At 32.7% G+C, this 18,273-nt stretch overlaps 2 protein-coding genes across 2 annotated transcripts; both read left to right on the forward strand.

Annotated features, from left to right (window-relative positions):
• The first annotated feature begins 323 nt into the window (after positions 1 to 323).
• LOC134723643 (uncharacterized) lies at positions 324 to 8,615 on the forward strand. Its single transcript, XM_063587201.1, has 6 exons — positions 324 to 400; positions 4,127 to 4,302; positions 5,236 to 5,327; positions 6,788 to 6,878; positions 7,996 to 8,153; positions 8,372 to 8,615. Exons 2-6 carry the CDS (start codon positions 4,158 to 4,160, stop codon positions 8,576 to 8,578), a joined length of 693 nt encoding a protein of 230 aa, XP_063443271.1. The 5' UTR covers positions 324 to 400; positions 4,127 to 4,157; the 3' UTR covers positions 8,579 to 8,615.
• A 4,798-nt stretch (positions 8,616 to 13,413) lies between these two features.
• LOC134723644 (zinc finger protein OZF-like) lies at positions 13,414 to 17,436 on the forward strand. The gene is made up of 2 exons (XM_063587202.1): positions 13,414 to 13,536; positions 15,769 to 17,436. The coding sequence occupies exon 2, from the start codon at positions 15,814 to 15,816 to the stop codon at positions 17,371 to 17,373; it is 1,560 nt and encodes a 519-aa protein (XP_063443272.1). The 5' UTR covers positions 13,414 to 13,536; positions 15,769 to 15,813; the 3' UTR covers positions 17,374 to 17,436.
• Positions 17,437 to 18,273: the final 837 nt, after the last annotated feature.

Genomic DNA, 18,273 nt, shown 5'->3' on the forward strand with positions numbered 1-18,273 from the left:
AATGTTCCTCTATTATCCTTCGCCCATCGATCTATGAGATTGACTGTTCCTCTGGTATCTTTCGCACCTCTATCGTATCTATGAGATTGACTGTTCCTCTGGTAATTTTCGCCCCTCATTTCTATAATTATACACGGAATGAAACATTAAACACAAAGACCAAGACTTATCAGCACTTTCAAAATGATTACCCCCATATTAATCATACGCCTACATTATGTCTATAAAATTTGAAAGCAAAGCATTTTAAGATATTTACGTAACATTCGCTCCATATGTTGCACAACAGTACATGTACTCAAATGACTATAAAACCAATGATTTTCCTTCTTATATCTCATATCCACTACAAAACCTAACAAGAGTAGTTTTTATCAAATAAGGAGAACTTGTAAACCAGGTAAGTTGTATTTAATATATTTTAAGAAATAACATGAATATTAAAATGTGTAAAATTTGGATTAAAAAGTATAAATGTGGTACGGATTTGAATATTCTACAATGTTTGGCATAGATATAAAAAAGTACTAAAAAGTTTACATTCACATGATGTGTTTTGAATTTGGACTCAACAAAGATACCGTATAGCGGGTTATTTTCGCGGATATAAAATATCACGAGTTTTATTGAATAAGGTATACGAAATAATTTTTGGGTAATTATTTCGGCGGGTTTAAATATTTTATCACTTAGTCTACCTTTGCATGTAAACTTTTGATTTTGCGGAATTTATTTTGGCGATTTTGTTCTATCCACGATAATAAGCGAAAATTTACATCCCGCGAAAATAACCCGCTATAGGATACCAGGGGCCGTGTCAACGAAGCTGTCCTAGGACTAAGACATGTCTTAGGATGGTCTTAGGACACGTCTTAGTCCTAAGTCGGGTTAACGAAAGTCTCCTAAACTTGGTCCTAAAGTTAGGATATACAATTAGGTGTCTTAGGATAGTCCTAAAAGTTACGATGTCCTAAAATGTAACAAAAACAACAAATATGGCATAAACTCAATACTAAAAATACTAATACAATATTAAACTATCATTAGATAAAATTAATAATAAAAAAATATTGTTTAATGTTTGTTAAAGATTTAATTGTATTATATTAAATTATTTCGTGCTGCCTTTTTTGAAGCCTAAACAATACTATCATCATAAGCAACATATTTTAAATAATTCAAATATGGGAAAAAGTTTACTTCTTTTTTTACCTAATCCTGATTCGATACATGTAATGAAATCGAGTGGACCTAAGGACAAAACTAGTTTATGTACTACAATTGCAGCACGAATATCACAAAGTTTATTGACCACTTACTTTTGTTTTCGTATTAAATTCATTTATATCTTTTATCATATTTAATAACGTATTTATTAGTATTCCGTAAAAAAAAATAACTTTTATTTTGCGTTAATTGTTTTCTATATAAGAGTCATCCTCCCTCTCTTTACATATAGGTTCTAAAATACAATTCAATCTTTGTGATAAAAATCTCTGCATATATTTTCAATTAAATAAATGTGTTAGGATGGTCCTAGGACCATTGTAGTTAGGACAGTCATAAGACAGCTTTGTTTTACATCCTAAGACATGTCTCAGACGCGTCCTAAGACCATCCTAAATAATGTCCTAAGACCTATCTTAGGACATATCCTAGGATACTTTCATTGACACCGCTCCAGGTTTATAATTTATAACGGTAGAGGATAGTGCAGTGCAAACGAGACTCACAGGTGCCGCTCGAATAAGATTAACCTCGAAAAGCCTTATACGACGATAAAGAGTATTACAAATCGAAAATTCTTAATTTTCCCTAAATAAAATTCAACTATAAACTTTACATAAAATAAAGTTATTGCATGGGCACATTGATCTAATGTCAAAATAGTGTTCGTTTTCGTTGTTACACAGAACAACAAATATGTTAATTTTACGATTACCAACACAAGTTTGCAATCCTCTACTAGATTCATCTTTATGAACTTGAAAACATGAAATTGCAAAAAACTTCATTCCTAATTCAACATGTATACATACGGTGTTAATGTTTTATGTCATATCTATTAAATCTAGAGTTATTCAGTAAAAAAGACGTACGTAAAAAGTTTCATTTTAGCTAGCTATTAAACCAGGTCAAATCTAGTCAGAAATATGACAGTTGTTATCCATTTAGCTTTTGATTTTGCCACTTGATTACGGGGACTTTCCGTTTCGGACTATCCTCGGAGTTCAGTATTATTGTGATTCTACCTTTTGTTTAAACGTTTAAGTTTCAAAATGCAACTCGACATACGTTATGTAACGTAGGTTTTATTAATATCTACATCGAATACATTCTACCACAAGTTTTTCTCCCGCAAAATAAAAAATAGTTCATGTTCAATGTTTTCGTATTCAAATAATGAACGACTACAGAACCTTTAAAAATGTTTTCGATTTCCAATATTTAAATAAAACCAAGATCGAATCGATTGATTTTTTTTTTTTTCATTCTTAAACTGCACTTTAGGAAGTTCGCTGCTCATTTTCAAAAATAAATAGCTTTCCATTACACTAGTATATATTGATAGGGATTTAATTGAGGAATAAAAAAGCAAAAAAAATATAAAGGGTCAATGTGCTTTTTTTTCGAGATATATGTCATTGGAATTTTGGCGGGAACATGTTCTCTTTTGACTTTCCATAGCTTGATCATGGACAAGTCGAAGGTCTCAAAAACTGTTAAAAAGTAATTATAAAATAATAAGACTTTTACAGATGGCTTATCATTATACATGTAAAAGATTCGTTTCGAAAGTTTTTGAATAAACGCCAAAAGCCGAATATTTAAAATCCAATGATGCATAAGAACCTTAACATTTGAAAATCTATAAAACCAAATATTATCAGAACTCAGTATACTTATCTTGCAATCATAGCGTTTGAATAATCAATGAGATAATACGCACACATGTTGCGCAAGTTTAATATATTAACTGACACACGGTGACAATACCACCTGTTTTATTTTGATTTTTAATGAATTTTATCACGTTAATCTGGAGTTAAAAATCCAACAAGAGAAAGGATTCTTATACCATATATAGATATAGGAAGATACGGTCAACGCATTTTGACTGCTCAAATAGAACGAGTGCAGTATAAATACTGATGTAACCAGGCAGACTTAAATAATACAAACAATTGAAGTCCGTACTTTAACCTATAATGGTTTACTTTTTAAATTGTTATTAGGATGGAGAGTTGTCTCATTGGCACTCACACCACATTTCCTATATCTATATATGGTATCAGAATCCTTTCTCTTGTTGGATTTTTAACTCAAGATTTACGTGATAAAATTCATTAAAAATCAAAATAAAACAGGTGGTATTGATTAAATGGTACACAATAACTTGACTATACATAGATATAGGAAGATGTGGTGTGAGTGCCAATGAGACAACTCTCCATCCAAATATCAATTAAAAAAAAAAATATACATGTATTATTCATAATTATTAAACAAATATTTTAAAAATTGTATGTTTTCGAATATCATAAATATAGTTGTGAAAATAAATAATCAGTCCCTTGCTTTAATAAATATGAAAAATCTTGCTTCAATAGCGCAGAAAATGAAAAATCTGTCCTCTCAGTTTACAAAAATAAATAACCGATCAAAAACAAATCCTCCTGCCCCCCCCCCCCCCCCAGAATATCTAATGTTCGTCCCCTAACACAATTTAATATGTTTTCCTGAATTTATATTGTTATTTCGTAAGAATATTGAAATCAGGTTATCCTTTTTGTGTTTGAGGGAACTCACTGACAAGCTCTTTAACAGTTAGGAATAAAAGCCTATAGCTTTGTTTTTAGAAATTTATGTCCAGTTCATGTTCCAAGAATTTGTTTTAAGATATAAATATTTGTTTTTCATATTGCTACATTAACTCTTCTTCATGTAACACAATCATAAACATTCTAATATGTTGAAATCAACTAAACTGATTTCTGAACTGTGTTTGCATACTTTCTCAATAAGATGTATGTATGCTTAATCATAAACATACGATGGTATCACAAAATATTTCTAGCGATATGAAAATTATAATCTTTTATTTTAGTAGTTTGTTCATTTTCAGAAACGCTAAATAACACTCAACTGCAAGGATAATGAAACTTGTGTGTACCTGCATCCTGTTTGTTTTCCTGCAAATAAACCTCAACCAGATATATGTAAGCGCGCAGGGTGTTGACGAATGCCCTATTTGTGATCCCGTGTCTCACCTGCAGGAAGATTTTTGTAAAGAAACTATTGGTAAGATTTCATACCTTTACCCCAATATAAGTTTTTGTCGCATTTCAGACGCGCTTTTCTGGACAGAGCTTCATCAAACACATACATTTGTAATCCCAGCATAAACGTGAACTAGATCTAAAAACGTTAGGAACAGTCTAGTTAATAACCGGATCCCAAAGAATCTCAAAAGTCCAAATGTTTTATAGTATGTGTTATATTTTTACAATGTCATATAATTCATTAATTTGGCTGGGTACCAATACTTTTATTGTAATACATGTATTTAATTTGTAACTGTATATTAGCCTGGTATATTTGATGATTTTTTTATAATCCATGGATCAATGTTGTTATGAAAGTATAAAAATCAGAATAGAAATGGGGAATGTGTCAAACAAACAACAATCCGACTAAAGAGCAAAAAACTACTAAATGTAAACAATGGGTCATTTACACAACGAGAAAATCTCGCACCCAAAGGCGTGCTTCAACTGGATCCTAAACAAAAACGTTCACTAGTTCAGTGATAATGGAGGTCATTCTAAACTCCAAAACATGTAATTGAACTTATTGAACTTTAATGGGGGAGGGGGGGGGGGGGGGGGGCTAGAATGAAATTTGAAAAAAAATAGGCAGGATAGGAGTTTTGATCTGAGTAAAAAAAAAAGGCAGGATGGGACACTTGCAAAAAAAAAAAGGCAAGATGACAATTTATGTAAAAAAAGTCAGGATAAACTATAAAAAAAAAAGCAGGACCGGATAGAGTGAAAAATAAAAAGGCAGGACAGAGATTACAACTAAAAAAAAATGCAGGACAAAATTTTTCATCCTAGCACAACCCCCCCCCCCCCCCCCCCCAAAAAAATAATCAAATGGTAGCTCCCTAAATTAACAAAAAAATATTATTTCAATATACCAGTCGGACGTATAAAACAAACCTGTCTGTTTCAGTTGTGGAAGTCGACGTAGTAGGCATACGTTCTGAAACTGCAGATTATGATATTTTCACTGCTACAGTTGTGAAAATTTACCGAGGCAATGAGGTAATGTATTCCTACAGATAACTTTGTCATCTATCATAGTTTGATTGTCTTCTACAAAGAACTTTGAAGATACGAAAAAAGAAAAAAAACATTGCTTTATATTTAGTCTTAAAATAAGATAAAATACATTGAACAAAACTGAAATTTACAAAATTTTACTGTTTTAAAAAAGAAATCGAAAGAAAGATAAATAAAATTGAGAATGGAAATCGGGAATGTGTCAAAGAGACAACAACCCTACCATAGAAAAAAAAAACATCAGAAGGTCACCAACAGGTCTTCAATGTAGCGAGAAATTCCCGCACCCGGAGGCGTCCTTCAGCTGGCCCCTAAACAAATATATACTAGTTTAGTGATAATGAACGCCATACTAATTTCCAAAGAAACTAAAATTAAAATAATACAAGACTAACAAAGGCTAGAGGCTCCTGACTTGGGACAGGCGCAAAACTTCGGCGGAGTTAAACATGTTTGTGAGATCTCAACCCTCCCCTAAACCTCTAGCCAATGTAGAAAAGTAAACACATAACAATACGCACATTAAAATTCAGTTCAAGAGAAATCCGAGTCTGATGTCAGAAGTTTAACCAAAGAAAATAAACAAAATAATACATAAATAACAACAGACTACTAGCAGTTAACTGACATGCCAGCTCCAGACTTCAATTAAACTGACTGAAAGATTATGATTTCATCATATGAACATCAGACACAATCCTTCCTGTTAGGGGTTAAGTATCATACCATCATGACATATATGAGAAGAACATAACCCGTGTCATGCCAACAACTGGTTCTTGAATTAAAGTGTTTAGTTCCGATGCAAAGACCGTATAAGTGAATCAATATTAACGCCAAAATATGCAAACTTTAATGACCTGACAACCGTATCGTAACTATATCCCTTATTAATAAGTCTATTCAAAGGTTTTGTTAGTTTTGGAGGTGAAAACTGACACCTTCGTGCTTTTAAAGGAATATTTCCATAAAAAAAATTGGATGTGAAATGCCTGAATGTACATGTATAAGAAGTCTGCATTTTGGGCTATATTTACGAATGATGTCCTTATCCCGATGATAAAATTTAGGGGTAAACGTTAGACTCTATTATAAAAAAAAGAATTGTTATATTTTTTCCATACATAATTTATTTATTCATATTAATTACACAGACAGATTTTGCTTATAAGTATTTATAACAGTCTACAGTAGATAAAATACATCAAAAGTCCCCAAAAGACACACTACTATCTACACAATAATTTACCTTTATTTATAATTGACATTTTTTTTTTTGGTACTTTTAACACCTGGATTACATTGTAATGTGTCGGTCAGTGATTTTAGAGGTCACATGCTCGACATTCAAAATATTTAAGACATTTGAAACATGCGCTCATTGAGCAACTGCTAATCATCAAGGTATCTATATGATATCTTGTTTTTTTTTAATATTACAGGCAGATATTCCGATAGGATCTAATATAACATTTACAGCGCGCGTTTCAGAGTGCATTCGTAATCAGTTTAAAGGAGCGTATATTTTTTCTGGTAAGTTAAAATGTTCATACCTAGCTGGATTGATCTGCTCTTGTTAATCTATCAAATCCTCAAATAATGGGTTGTGGAGTATGATACATCTATCATGATAATTCATTACATATTACATTCAATTGTTGAACTTTCAAATACTTGCAAATTATAAAGATGCGTTTTTTAGAACTGGACACTTTCTATCCAAAATTGAAGAAGAAAAACGGATGAAGTCTGCCTCCGAATGGGGTATTTTCTCGCAGTGTTAAAGACTCATTGGTGGTTATCCTTTGTTTGGGTCGTTGTCCCTTTCACATATTTCCCATTCCATTCTCAATTTCATTAACAGAATTGATGTCTATTAACATATGTGTTGTGGGCCTCAACCCTTGTCGTTGGTCTGAATACTTTTTCTTGTTTTGGGGGGACTATAACATTGAAGTCACGCTTTTCGATATTGAATTTTATTCTACTGTGGCCATTCAACAAGAACATGTATGACAGACAACAGTAATTGTTCCATTGGCAATTCTCGGTAGAATCCACTTCTCTCCCCTGAGGGTACGGAATTTGTCGAAATGAGACGAATGTAACTGTTCGCCGCCGACCAGCAAAACGAATGTATACAGTCCCGTAAAATAGCATAAACAGGCTTAATTATGTCCTACATTTCCGGTAACCAGAAATACCAAATAGAGGTATATAACACATGTTCAGCATCCTACTAATACATGTTTGGAAAGCCTAAACACATCCTTTATATGTACGATTCTAATTTTTGTTCATAACAAAACAAAAAGAAGCCAAATAATGAAATAAACTGGACATTTTTTCATACCAACATTTATTCCTGTTTACTTCACATTTTCAAAGACATCTAAGCCCTATATAGTATACATGTCATGTATGATAACGCAACACTTATTGTTTCATTTTATACTGCCAACTAGTAGAACATAACACGCTATTTGCATTATGGAAACCAAAACTATAATGATCACGATAGAAATATGTGTAAATGATTGTCTTATTCTTTTACAATAATTATGATTTTCAAATAAATATGAAAATGGCAAGTAAAACGGAAACCATTTGATATTTCTTTTTTATTAGTAAAAGTTTATTATAATTTTAGGAGTTTTAGGAACAGTGCTTGCTGGTCATTATGATATAACTTTTTGTCAAAGCATAAGAATTCGGAAAGCAATAACACCGGCCACAAAACTGCAATGGATTGAACATCTTTTGAAAAAGTTAAAAAGTATTGGATGTGAAGGAAAACACCACTGCTTGGTATGTATATAAATGTTGTATAACTATATTTCTTCTCAGTTTTATTTTAAAGATTTACCTTTCTAAAACAAGATATGTTTAATTTTAATTTTCTATTAATACCAACAATTTCAACTTGTAAACGATTTGTTCATCTTGCGACTACTGAGAGCAGTTATTTGGTTGTTTGACTGCGTATTCCTACACTGCTGATTTCATTTTTAATCATTTATTTACAGGCACTTCCGGATATACCTAAAAATAAGGACGTGAAAAATGCTTGCCTCTTTCCCGTCACTCCAGCCAACACAACTAACTGTTATTTAGACTGGGGTGCTTGTCTGAGAACGAATTGCAACGTCCCGTGTACATGGTTCTATGCAGAAGGTTCAAACTGTGCTGAGGGCGACTCTAATCCTGACGTTGTTCCAGCAAACGAAGGCTAAGAAGAACAATAATATTTATTATATAATGTTCTGATAAATAAATGATAGCAAAATGTATTTGGTGGTAATTGATGAATTTCTATATCTTATGATAGTATGCTTTTTTACAAAGAGAACATTTTTTGTTTACCGATTTATTGATCATTGATTGTTGGTTGCTATTTTCAGTGACAATTTTCCCTATTGAGTGTAACCTAATAAAATTGAGAATGGAAATGGGGAATGTGTCACAGAGACAACAACCCGACCAAATAAAAAAACAACAGCAGAAGGTCACCAACAGGTCTTCAATGTAGCGAGAAATTCCCGCACCTGGAGGCGTCCTTCAGCTGGCCCCTAAAAAAATATATACTAGTTCAGTGATAATGAACGCCATACTAATTTCCAAATAGTACACAAGAAACTCAAATTAAAATAATACAAGACTAACATATATTAAGATTATATACATGTATTTGCCTGTTGCAAGTCAAAGTCAAACTATGTTTGGAAGATGTAATAGTGTATGATATTCACAAAAAGGAGATTGATTTATTGTTTCTTAATAAACTTCGAGATGCTAATATTTCCTGCAAATGCAGAACAAGAAAAGAGAAGCTGGTATGAATACAACACATTAATTAAAGATAAACAAACAGAACCATGGTATATAGAAAATAAAGAAGAAAAAAGAAGAAAAAACGTCACAAAATAAACAAAAAAGATAAAGAAACATACCCAACCAAAGTTCGAGGTGAACTCGTTGGCTTTGAAAGTGGTATTCACTATTTAAACATTTCAAGTTAGAGTAGGAATTACTTTTCATTTCAATTTTTCCAAGGAAAGTTGTACTGGGAACGTAATATTTGGTCTATAACAAATCTATATAATGTGAAATACTTCAATACCATTCGAAAAACCAAGGTGTTTATTATAGGTAAAACATGATAAAAAAAAGCTATATTTACTGAAATACTTATCATAAATAAAACAAAGATTATGATAAAATTGAGAATGAAACTGTGGTTTAAGTCAGAGACAATAACCCGACACAAGTACAGAAAACAGCCGGAGAACACCAATGAGTCTTCGCAGCGAGAAAATCACACACCCGGAGTTGGTCTTTCGGAGGTCCCTTAATAAAAATGTTTACTAGTTCAGTGAATAAGAGGTCATACTTTACTCCAAAACATATAAATGAACTAAAGGCCCTAACTTTGACATGCAAGAAAATGCGGCGGGGTTAAACATGTTTTGTAAGATCTCAACCCTCCACCTATACAAAATGTAGCCAATGATGCTTAGACTGCCGAATGCAACGAAACATCTTTAACTATTTCATGTATAAATCGTATGGAAACCAACTATAACAAAATTGAGAATGGAAATGAGGAATGTTCCAAAGAGACAAGAACCCGACCATAGAGCAGACAACAGCAGAAGGCCACCAACAGGTCTGCAATGCAACGAGAAATCCCCGCACCCGGAGGCGTCCTTCAGCTGGCCCCTAAACAAATATATACTATTTCAGAGATAATGAACGCCATACTTAACTCCAAGTTGTACACAAGAAACTAAAATTTAAAATAATACAAGACTAACAAAGGCCAGAGGCTCCGGACTTGGGACAGGCGCAAAAATGCGGCAGGGTTGAAGATGTTTGTGAGATCTCAACCCTCCCCTATACCTCTAGTCAATGCAGAAAAGTAAACGCAGAACAATACGCACATTAAAATTCAATTAAAGAGAAGTCCGAGTCTGAGACTACTAGCAGTTAACTGACATGCCAGCTCCAGACCAATTAAACTGATTGAAAAATTATGACTTCATCTTTTGAATATCAGGCACAATCCTCACCGTGAGGGGTTTAGTTTCATACCATCATAACATATATAACCCGTGTCATGTACCTCTCTAGTCGTCAATGTGTTCTTTAGTCCTATAAACATAAGTACCTGCATAACTATGGTTATTCGTTATTAAGGATTTTATTTTTATCAAATAAAAATTGCTTCTTCTAAAGAAATAAGAATGGAAACCGAGAATATGTCAAAAAGCATCTAGTTCTACTTTACCAAAGAGTAGAAAACAGCCAAAAGCCATCAGCGTATTGTTCTACTCTTGGGACAAAATATATCAAAATTAAAGAAAAAATCATCAGCTCTAACTCAAAATATGGACAATTTTATGTTAAGGATGTATCCTTCTGACGTTTCAGTCTCGTTGAAATCTCGTTCTGGAATTATTTCTAAAATATGTGATACAAGTGGAAAATATCAATGAATTTTAAAAATGTTATAAGGCCACACCAATTTGATTCCTTGTTCGACTGACCCGCCCGCACCTATTTTTCTCAAAACAGATTTTTTTTATTTTTTTTATATTCCCGCTTCCCGCATCCGGAAATGTAATCATGTCCATTTCCCGCACCGTTTTTTGGTAAATATTATAAAAATATATCAACATTTGTTTTTAAATCACAGTCTAACCTGTATAAAACGATTTCAAACATAAAAGCACAGCACCACACTTCTTAAATATCTGTGAGAATATTTATCCAAAGAAGGAGTGCTCCGATATAAATTTATAAAAGCGGAAATATATGCCGGTAAAAAACAAAACATTGGTTTCTTTCCCCCTTACTTATATTCCCTATCAAAATATGTTCGTTGTTAGAATAAAGTACAAAGAACTTCTGAAGGATTTGCCTTCAACGGCAACTATATTGTATGCTGGCGAAACAAAACTATCTATAGCCGCTGCATGTGTATGCACCTGTCCTGATTGATTCAGGGGCCTGTCGTTCAGCAGTTATCGTTTATTGATGTTGTTCATTGGCATTTTCCCGTTTGGATAGTTACATGTATATAAATTAGATCGTTGGTTTTCCTGTTTGAATTGTGTACGCTAATAATTTTGGGGCCCTGTATTATAGCTTACTGTTTGGTCTGTATCAAATACCCATGTAAAAGGTCGTACTTTTACCTGTGTTTGTTTTTATCAGGTTAAGAACAACCCTCCCTCAGACAAGGGGTTATTTTACTGATGTAGAAAAGAAAATAGAAATACCAAGGATTTGTATAGTTCTTCTATTCAAAATCTTTGAAAACTTAGAATTGGTACTCAAAGAGAGGAGAGTTACATCATATTTTAAACAACTTTTTTCTAAAGTAAAAAAATATTTATTTTGCAAATTCTTGAGGCGAAGCTTGAAAAGTAAAGGCGAGCGATTATAATTTTTTTTTGTAAACATAAAATAGTAGGATTCGACAATATTAAAACTTGATTTATCACTTGTACTTTGTTATTTCTTTAATTTCTGAAGTATTTTTTCCCTGTTCACCAAGAAATAATTAAATCTGGTCTATGTATGTATGACTGACAATGAGACAATTCTCCATCTAAGTCATATTCAGTTTGGGGGCAACCCCTTAATGTTATAAATATCCCCTTTTTCATGTTTTATGAGTGATCAATACAAGTTATAATAATATATTTGTTTGTACACAAGGGCTCATATTTTCTTAAAGAACTATACATCCATCTCGTATTAAATGGTCAAAACATGTCCCAAGAATTTTGTAATATTCCTGGACTTTAACCATATTAACACATTTACTTTAACAGTTTAATATTATTCAAAATAAGTGGACCCCTCTTTTAGAAAAAAGTTGTTTAAAATATGATGTAACTCTCCTCTCTTTGAGTACCAATTCTAAGTTTTCAAAGATTTTGAATAGAAGAACTATACAAATCCTTGGTATTTCTATTTTCTTTTCTACATCAGTAAAATAACCCCTTGTCTGAGGGAGGGTTGTTCTTAACCTGCTAAAAACAAACACAGGTAAAATTACGACCTTTTACATGGGTATTTGATACAGACCAAACAGTAAGCTATAATACCGGGCCCCAAAATTATTAGCGTACACAATTCAAACAGGAAAACCAACGATCTAATTTATATACATGTAACTATCCAAACGGGAAAATGCCAATGAACAACATCAATAAACGATAACTGCTGAACGACAGGCCCCTGAATCAATCAGGACAGGTGCATACACATGCAGCGGCTATAGATAGTTTTGTTTCGCCAGTATACAATATAGTTGCCGTTGAAGGCAAATCCTTCAGAAGTTCTTTGAACTTTATTCTAACAACGAACATATTTTGATAGGGAATATAAGTAAGGGGGAAAGAAACCAATGTTTTGTTTTTTACCGGTATATATTTCCACTTTTATAAATTTATATCGGAGCACTCCTTCTTTGGATAAATATTCTCACAGATATTTAAGAAGTGTGGTGCTGTGCTTTTATGTTTGAAATCGTTTTATACAGGTTAGACTGTGATTTAAAAACAAATGTTGATATATTTTTATAATATTTACCAAAAAACGGTGCGGGAAATGGACATGATTACATTTCCGGATGCGGGAAGCGGGAATATAAAAAAAATAAAAAAAATCTGTTTTGAGAAAAATAGGTGCGGGAGGGTCAGTCGAACAAGGAATCAAATTGGTGTGGCCTAATGTTATTAAGCTTTTATTCATTTCATAAGAAACAAACAAAGAAATAAAAAGTTTTAAAATTAAAACTGATCTCAAAAATAAATCAAGACCAATTATTTCATAAGAAACAAATCATTTTTATTACACGAGCAATTTTCATTAAAAAATATTCAATTTATCAATACTCATAAATCAGATAGGATTACAACACACCTGGGACATACATATGGGAACTTTAATGTCAAGAAAACAATATATGAGTTATTATTGTATTGTTAACCAAATTCCTTACGGCTGAAATCAAACCATTACTTATAAACTATTAATAAACTGTTTTTGACGTGGTCGTCCTAATGTTCAGAGGAAGGACATATATATCACGTGTATATGTATAAATCCTCGGTTAGTGTAAATATTAATTCTTCAAGAATTCAATGTAAAACAAAACTAACAAAATAACCAATACAAGGTAAGGATTTATTTAGTCTTCGTGTGAAAAATAGTGATTCTCATTTAAAATCATACGATACTTCAAATTTAACATATTTAACAAAACATGTCCTTCATGTATGCATATATATTTATACATTAATGTGTCCTTCGTGTATAAAATATACTTGGTTTTACATTATTCATGTTAGGCCCTTTATGAGTTGTTGTTCTGTGCGAGTCAAGGCTCCATGTTAAAAGCCGTACTTTGACCTACATGTATAATTGTTTACCTTCACAACTTGTGACTTTTTGATTGGATAGTTGTCTCATTACCAAATCTTCGTATATCTATTGAATTGCTATGTGTTTTTTGTTAAATACGTGTCAATAGACTTTCTTTTAAAATAAGATTTTTTCATGAGCATCTCATATATATGTACGGCTGTCGAATTATTGTCCTTATATTCTTGTGCTCGCCGACAGCTTTTTTGTATACAATAGAGACTATACAGATACCAAAGGAACATACAAACTCATAAGTGGAAATTTGTGAATGCGAGGAGGGGAGGGTCTCTCATATCAGCAACCAAAGATTTAGATAAACAATCTCAGAAGTTACTTTTTGTCGATTAAATTTTATGAAGTCGAAATTAATGTTCAAAACGTATAAATTGGACCAGAGACATATAATACAATATTATATGTCTCTGATTGGACTAATTAAAGTATGTGCATGCTATGGGTCAATGATTTCTGCAGCATTATAATAACTCAGACTAGAAACTCGTTCGAACGACTTTTAAATAAGTATATTTTCATCCCCAACTAATACCTACAATTTACAATGATATTTCTTTTTTGTGCTGATTAGGCATAAAACTACCATCAACCAATTAATCATACTAACTCTGAAATAACTTAACTAAAGAATAACTCTTAAAACGAAGTTTGCTAATTCGAGAAATATTTCCTAGACTATCTACATGTAGACGAAAAAAGTATTTCATTTCTCAACTTCCTGGATATATAGTATAACATGTGGATAGGGGGACGTGAGTTGGAGTGTGTGTGTGTGTGGAGGGGGGGATTCCGTAATTTTTATATTCTGCAAATTTTTCGGACATTTTTTCCATTTTTATTTTGTTTGCCAATCATTTTCTTTGTATTGTATAGAAATAATGGCACGCTCTCGTTGTGACAACCCCTGTAACAAATCTATGAGGGGTTTGTTGCGAGTCTGAAAAATAGTCCATCATCTATCAGGCCTCAATTGTAGAACGTAACGTTTTAATGTATTACATACATGTTGTTGTTACATTGTACTGTTTTGGGTCAGAAAATGCATTCATATTATACCACTTGACGTTTAGCAAATGCCGCTAAGCTAGTGATGCTTTACGGACAGTTTTCATGTAATAATATGTATACTCTACGGTATAATGAATATTAAATAGATCATTTTTATAACCGAATTTGATGCGGAATATATATTTTTCGACATATTACTTTCATTGGGTTGGACATCTTAGTACCAGGCCAAACAGGAGCAACGAAAATAAGTAAAATTCAAGATTTTTAATTGGTACAAATTTGAGGAAAAGCTTAATGTTTAATGTTTTCGATACATGAATGAATCATCAAAAATAATTAACCTGATCCCCAAACTGCACTGTTTATACATTCGTATTTACTTTTGGTTTGTCGTAATTGACCGAGTACCAGGATGTCTTACGGTTGTAGGTACATGTACCATGTCAAAAAAATATAGTCGGAGTCAAAGGTCGGTTATATGAAAATAGATTATTGTCAATTATTTAAACTGAACTCGTGTTCGGTTAAGCTTTTTATGCTGCCGTCAAAATTTTTGCCGTCAAAATAAAATTTTGACGGGACGTATTATGGTATATATACAAATGTCCGTCTGTCTGTCCGCCAAAAGTTGTTTCCTATGATCATCAAATGATCTGTATTCTTTTTGGTGAAAATAAGATTTAATTTTTTTTTTGAGTTACGAGACTTAATAACTTAAACCAGGGGGTAGATCGCATGTATCTTAGAAACTATTCATGATTCTTACATAAAACTTGACACACAAGACGACGGCCGTGTCATGTGCTCGGAGCAAAGCTGTTTTTTTTTTTACTTGCTTTAGAGTCTTACTTCATTGTAACTGTTTTACGTTACTTCAAAAGCATTCTTAAAAAACTAAGTGTATTGGATTCAGCAAGCTTCACTACATATTTAAGTACAATTTCTTTATTCATTTCAGTTTACCTCGTATGCTTTATATTACAAATCGACAGACACGTTTAAAATGAGCCTAACGAAAGCATCAAACATTGATGAATATACTTCAAAGAAGCAACTGAGTATAGACCAAGATACCTATATGAATAGAACATTCAATACGTGTCAAAAGGACAGTGTTAAAGCTTGCTTAGAACTGACAGACGAGAACAGATCATCTATGTTATCTAAACAAGAAGAAAATATAGGTGGACACGTAGAATTTCAACATGACAACAGGTCAGAAGTGTTTGATGGATCTTCAAACGATGTAAATGATACTTCATATTATGAAGATGAGAGTTCAAATGATGAAGAAGAAAGCAACGATCTCGACTTTAAAAAGAAAGCATGCCTTTTTAAATGTAAATTATGCGGGAAACGATTTCAGAGCAAAGCCAAAGTACAAATACATATGTCCTCCCACACAGGAGAAAAACAACATAGCTGTCAACTTTGTGATAAAAAGTGTATGACACAGCAAAGTCTGTATTCACATATTGTAGCAGCACATCCGGATGAAGCTGGAGATTTAGCACGATATTCGTGTGATGTGTGCAGAAAGAAATTTCATAGTAAATGCAAATTGTTAAACCACTCTAAAACCCACTTAAAACAGATTCTGCCATATCAATGCAAACTCTGTCCGAAACGATTTTTGGTACTTAGTAGACTGAAGACACATATGAAAACACATACTGGTGAAGGATTGTTTACATGTAAAATTTGTGATAAAGCATATACAAGCCAAGGCTCGCTTAAATCTCATATCAATAATCACACACACGAGATTGAGTATAAGTGTGAAACTTGCAACAAAGTCTTTTTTACAAATGGCGGTCTAATAAAGCATAGATTAACACATTCCGATGATCGACCATGGAAGTGTTCGATCTGTGGTAAAAGATTTAAGCAGAATAGTCAAATGCATCAACATATGGAATCCCATAAACCGAAAGAGGAAAGAAAACCTAGAAAAATTACAACGAAGGATTTCAAATGTGAAATATGTAATAAAGCATATAGTTGTAGTTCTCATTTGGTGAAACATATGCAAATTCATAATGGCGAACAATACACGTGTGAGGTTTGTGGTAAAGATTTCGTTAAACAGATAGCCTTGGATATTCATATGAGAGGTCACACGGGTGAAATGACTCACAAGTGCGAAGTTTGTGGGCGTGGATTTGGTTGTCATGACTATCTTAGACGTCACATGAGAACACATACGGGTGAGAAACCTTATAGTTGTGACGTATGCGGGGCTCGTTTTACTCAACCAGCTGGCCGAAACAGACATAAACGAATACACACGGGTGAAAAACCTTTTAAATGTGACAAATGCGACCGTTGTTATAGTGACAAGTATTCAATGCAAAAACACGCACTTCTGAGTCACTCAGAAAATCCTGAACTTAAATACAAATGTGATATTTGCTCAAAACACTTTACTTCAAGATTCGGATTAAACTGTCACTTAAAATCAATACACGATGGAACAAAAGATCAAAAATGTGAATTATGTGGCAAAGCTTATACTCTGAAAACTTTTCTTCAGAAACACATGAAGAAGATTCACAACAAATGATGCATATTAAAAAGATGGATCATTGTTTTATGATTTTTTTAAAAATTAAAATATTTGTTTGTCTTTTTTTGTTTGAGTATATCATTTGTAAATATCATTTGTAAATATATCTATAGATATTGAAAGATGTGGCATGAGGGTCAATGAGACAACGCTCCATCCATGTAGCAATTTATGAAAGTAAACCAATTTAGGGTAAGTTAGGGCCTTCAACACGGAGCCATGGCTCACACCGAACAGCAAGTTTTAAAGGGTCCCAAAAAGTACTAGACTAAGTGTAAAACCATTCAAACGGGTTAACCGACGGTCTAATCAATATAAAAATCTATATTTGTTTTGCTTTTGATGATTGAACTTTGTTATCCGTGCAAACACTTTGACCTCACGATAAACACATTTCATGGAAAGAAATTCATAAGACGTCCAGTAATACACGTCTATAAAGCTTGGCTATATAGATGTAGATTGGTACCCGGTTGTAATTTGATAGGTTTGACAACACTTTATTATTTGTTTATATATATCAAAGGCATCTTTAGAGGGAATCAACCTAGGCTAGACGCCAAATAAGGTACATATATGGTAGATATGTAAAAATTTTGCAGTGTTTGATCATTTTCGTATTTATCACAATAGACGGTATTTTTACAATAACTTTTAAACTAAATTTTCGAAAAATGTTATTGTCCTTGTACAACCTAGTAACTTTGTACATGTTTTGGCTTTAGGGAAGATTATACAGGTGGTCATCGTAAACAAACAAATTGTAGTGGTCAGTTAATTGACATTTTATAGTTTTGTATTTGATACACTTCAATATTACGTTGTAGATGATAAAAGCAATGAACACTGTCAATAACTTATTTATATGCCTTTTTCGGCCGTTAAAAAGTATCCTTT

The sequence above is a fragment of the Mytilus trossulus genome, chromosome 6 (assembly GCF_036588685.1).
Source record: "Mytilus trossulus isolate FHL-02 chromosome 6, PNRI_Mtr1.1.1.hap1, whole genome shotgun sequence".
Classification (NCBI taxonomy): domain Eukaryota; kingdom Metazoa; phylum Mollusca; class Bivalvia; order Mytilida; family Mytilidae; genus Mytilus; species Mytilus trossulus.

Excerpts from the sequence above, each read along its gene's own strand:
- LOC134723643 (XM_063587201.1), top strand. The coding sequence starts at position 4,158 with ATGAAACTTGTGTGTACCTGCATCCTGTTTGTTTTCCTGCAAATAAAC. Across the intron at positions 4,303-5,235 it reads TTTTTGTAAAGAAACTATTG|TTGTGGAAGTCGACGTAGTA; the intron begins GTAAGATTTCAT and ends TGTCTGTTTCAG. Across the intron at positions 8,154-8,371 it reads AAGGAAAACACCACTGCTTG|GCACTTCCGGATATACCTAA; the intron begins GTATGTATATAA and ends ATTTATTTACAG.
- LOC134723644 (XM_063587202.1), top strand. The coding sequence starts at position 15,814 with ATGAGCCTAACGAAAGCATCAAACATTGATGAATATACTTCAAAGAAG.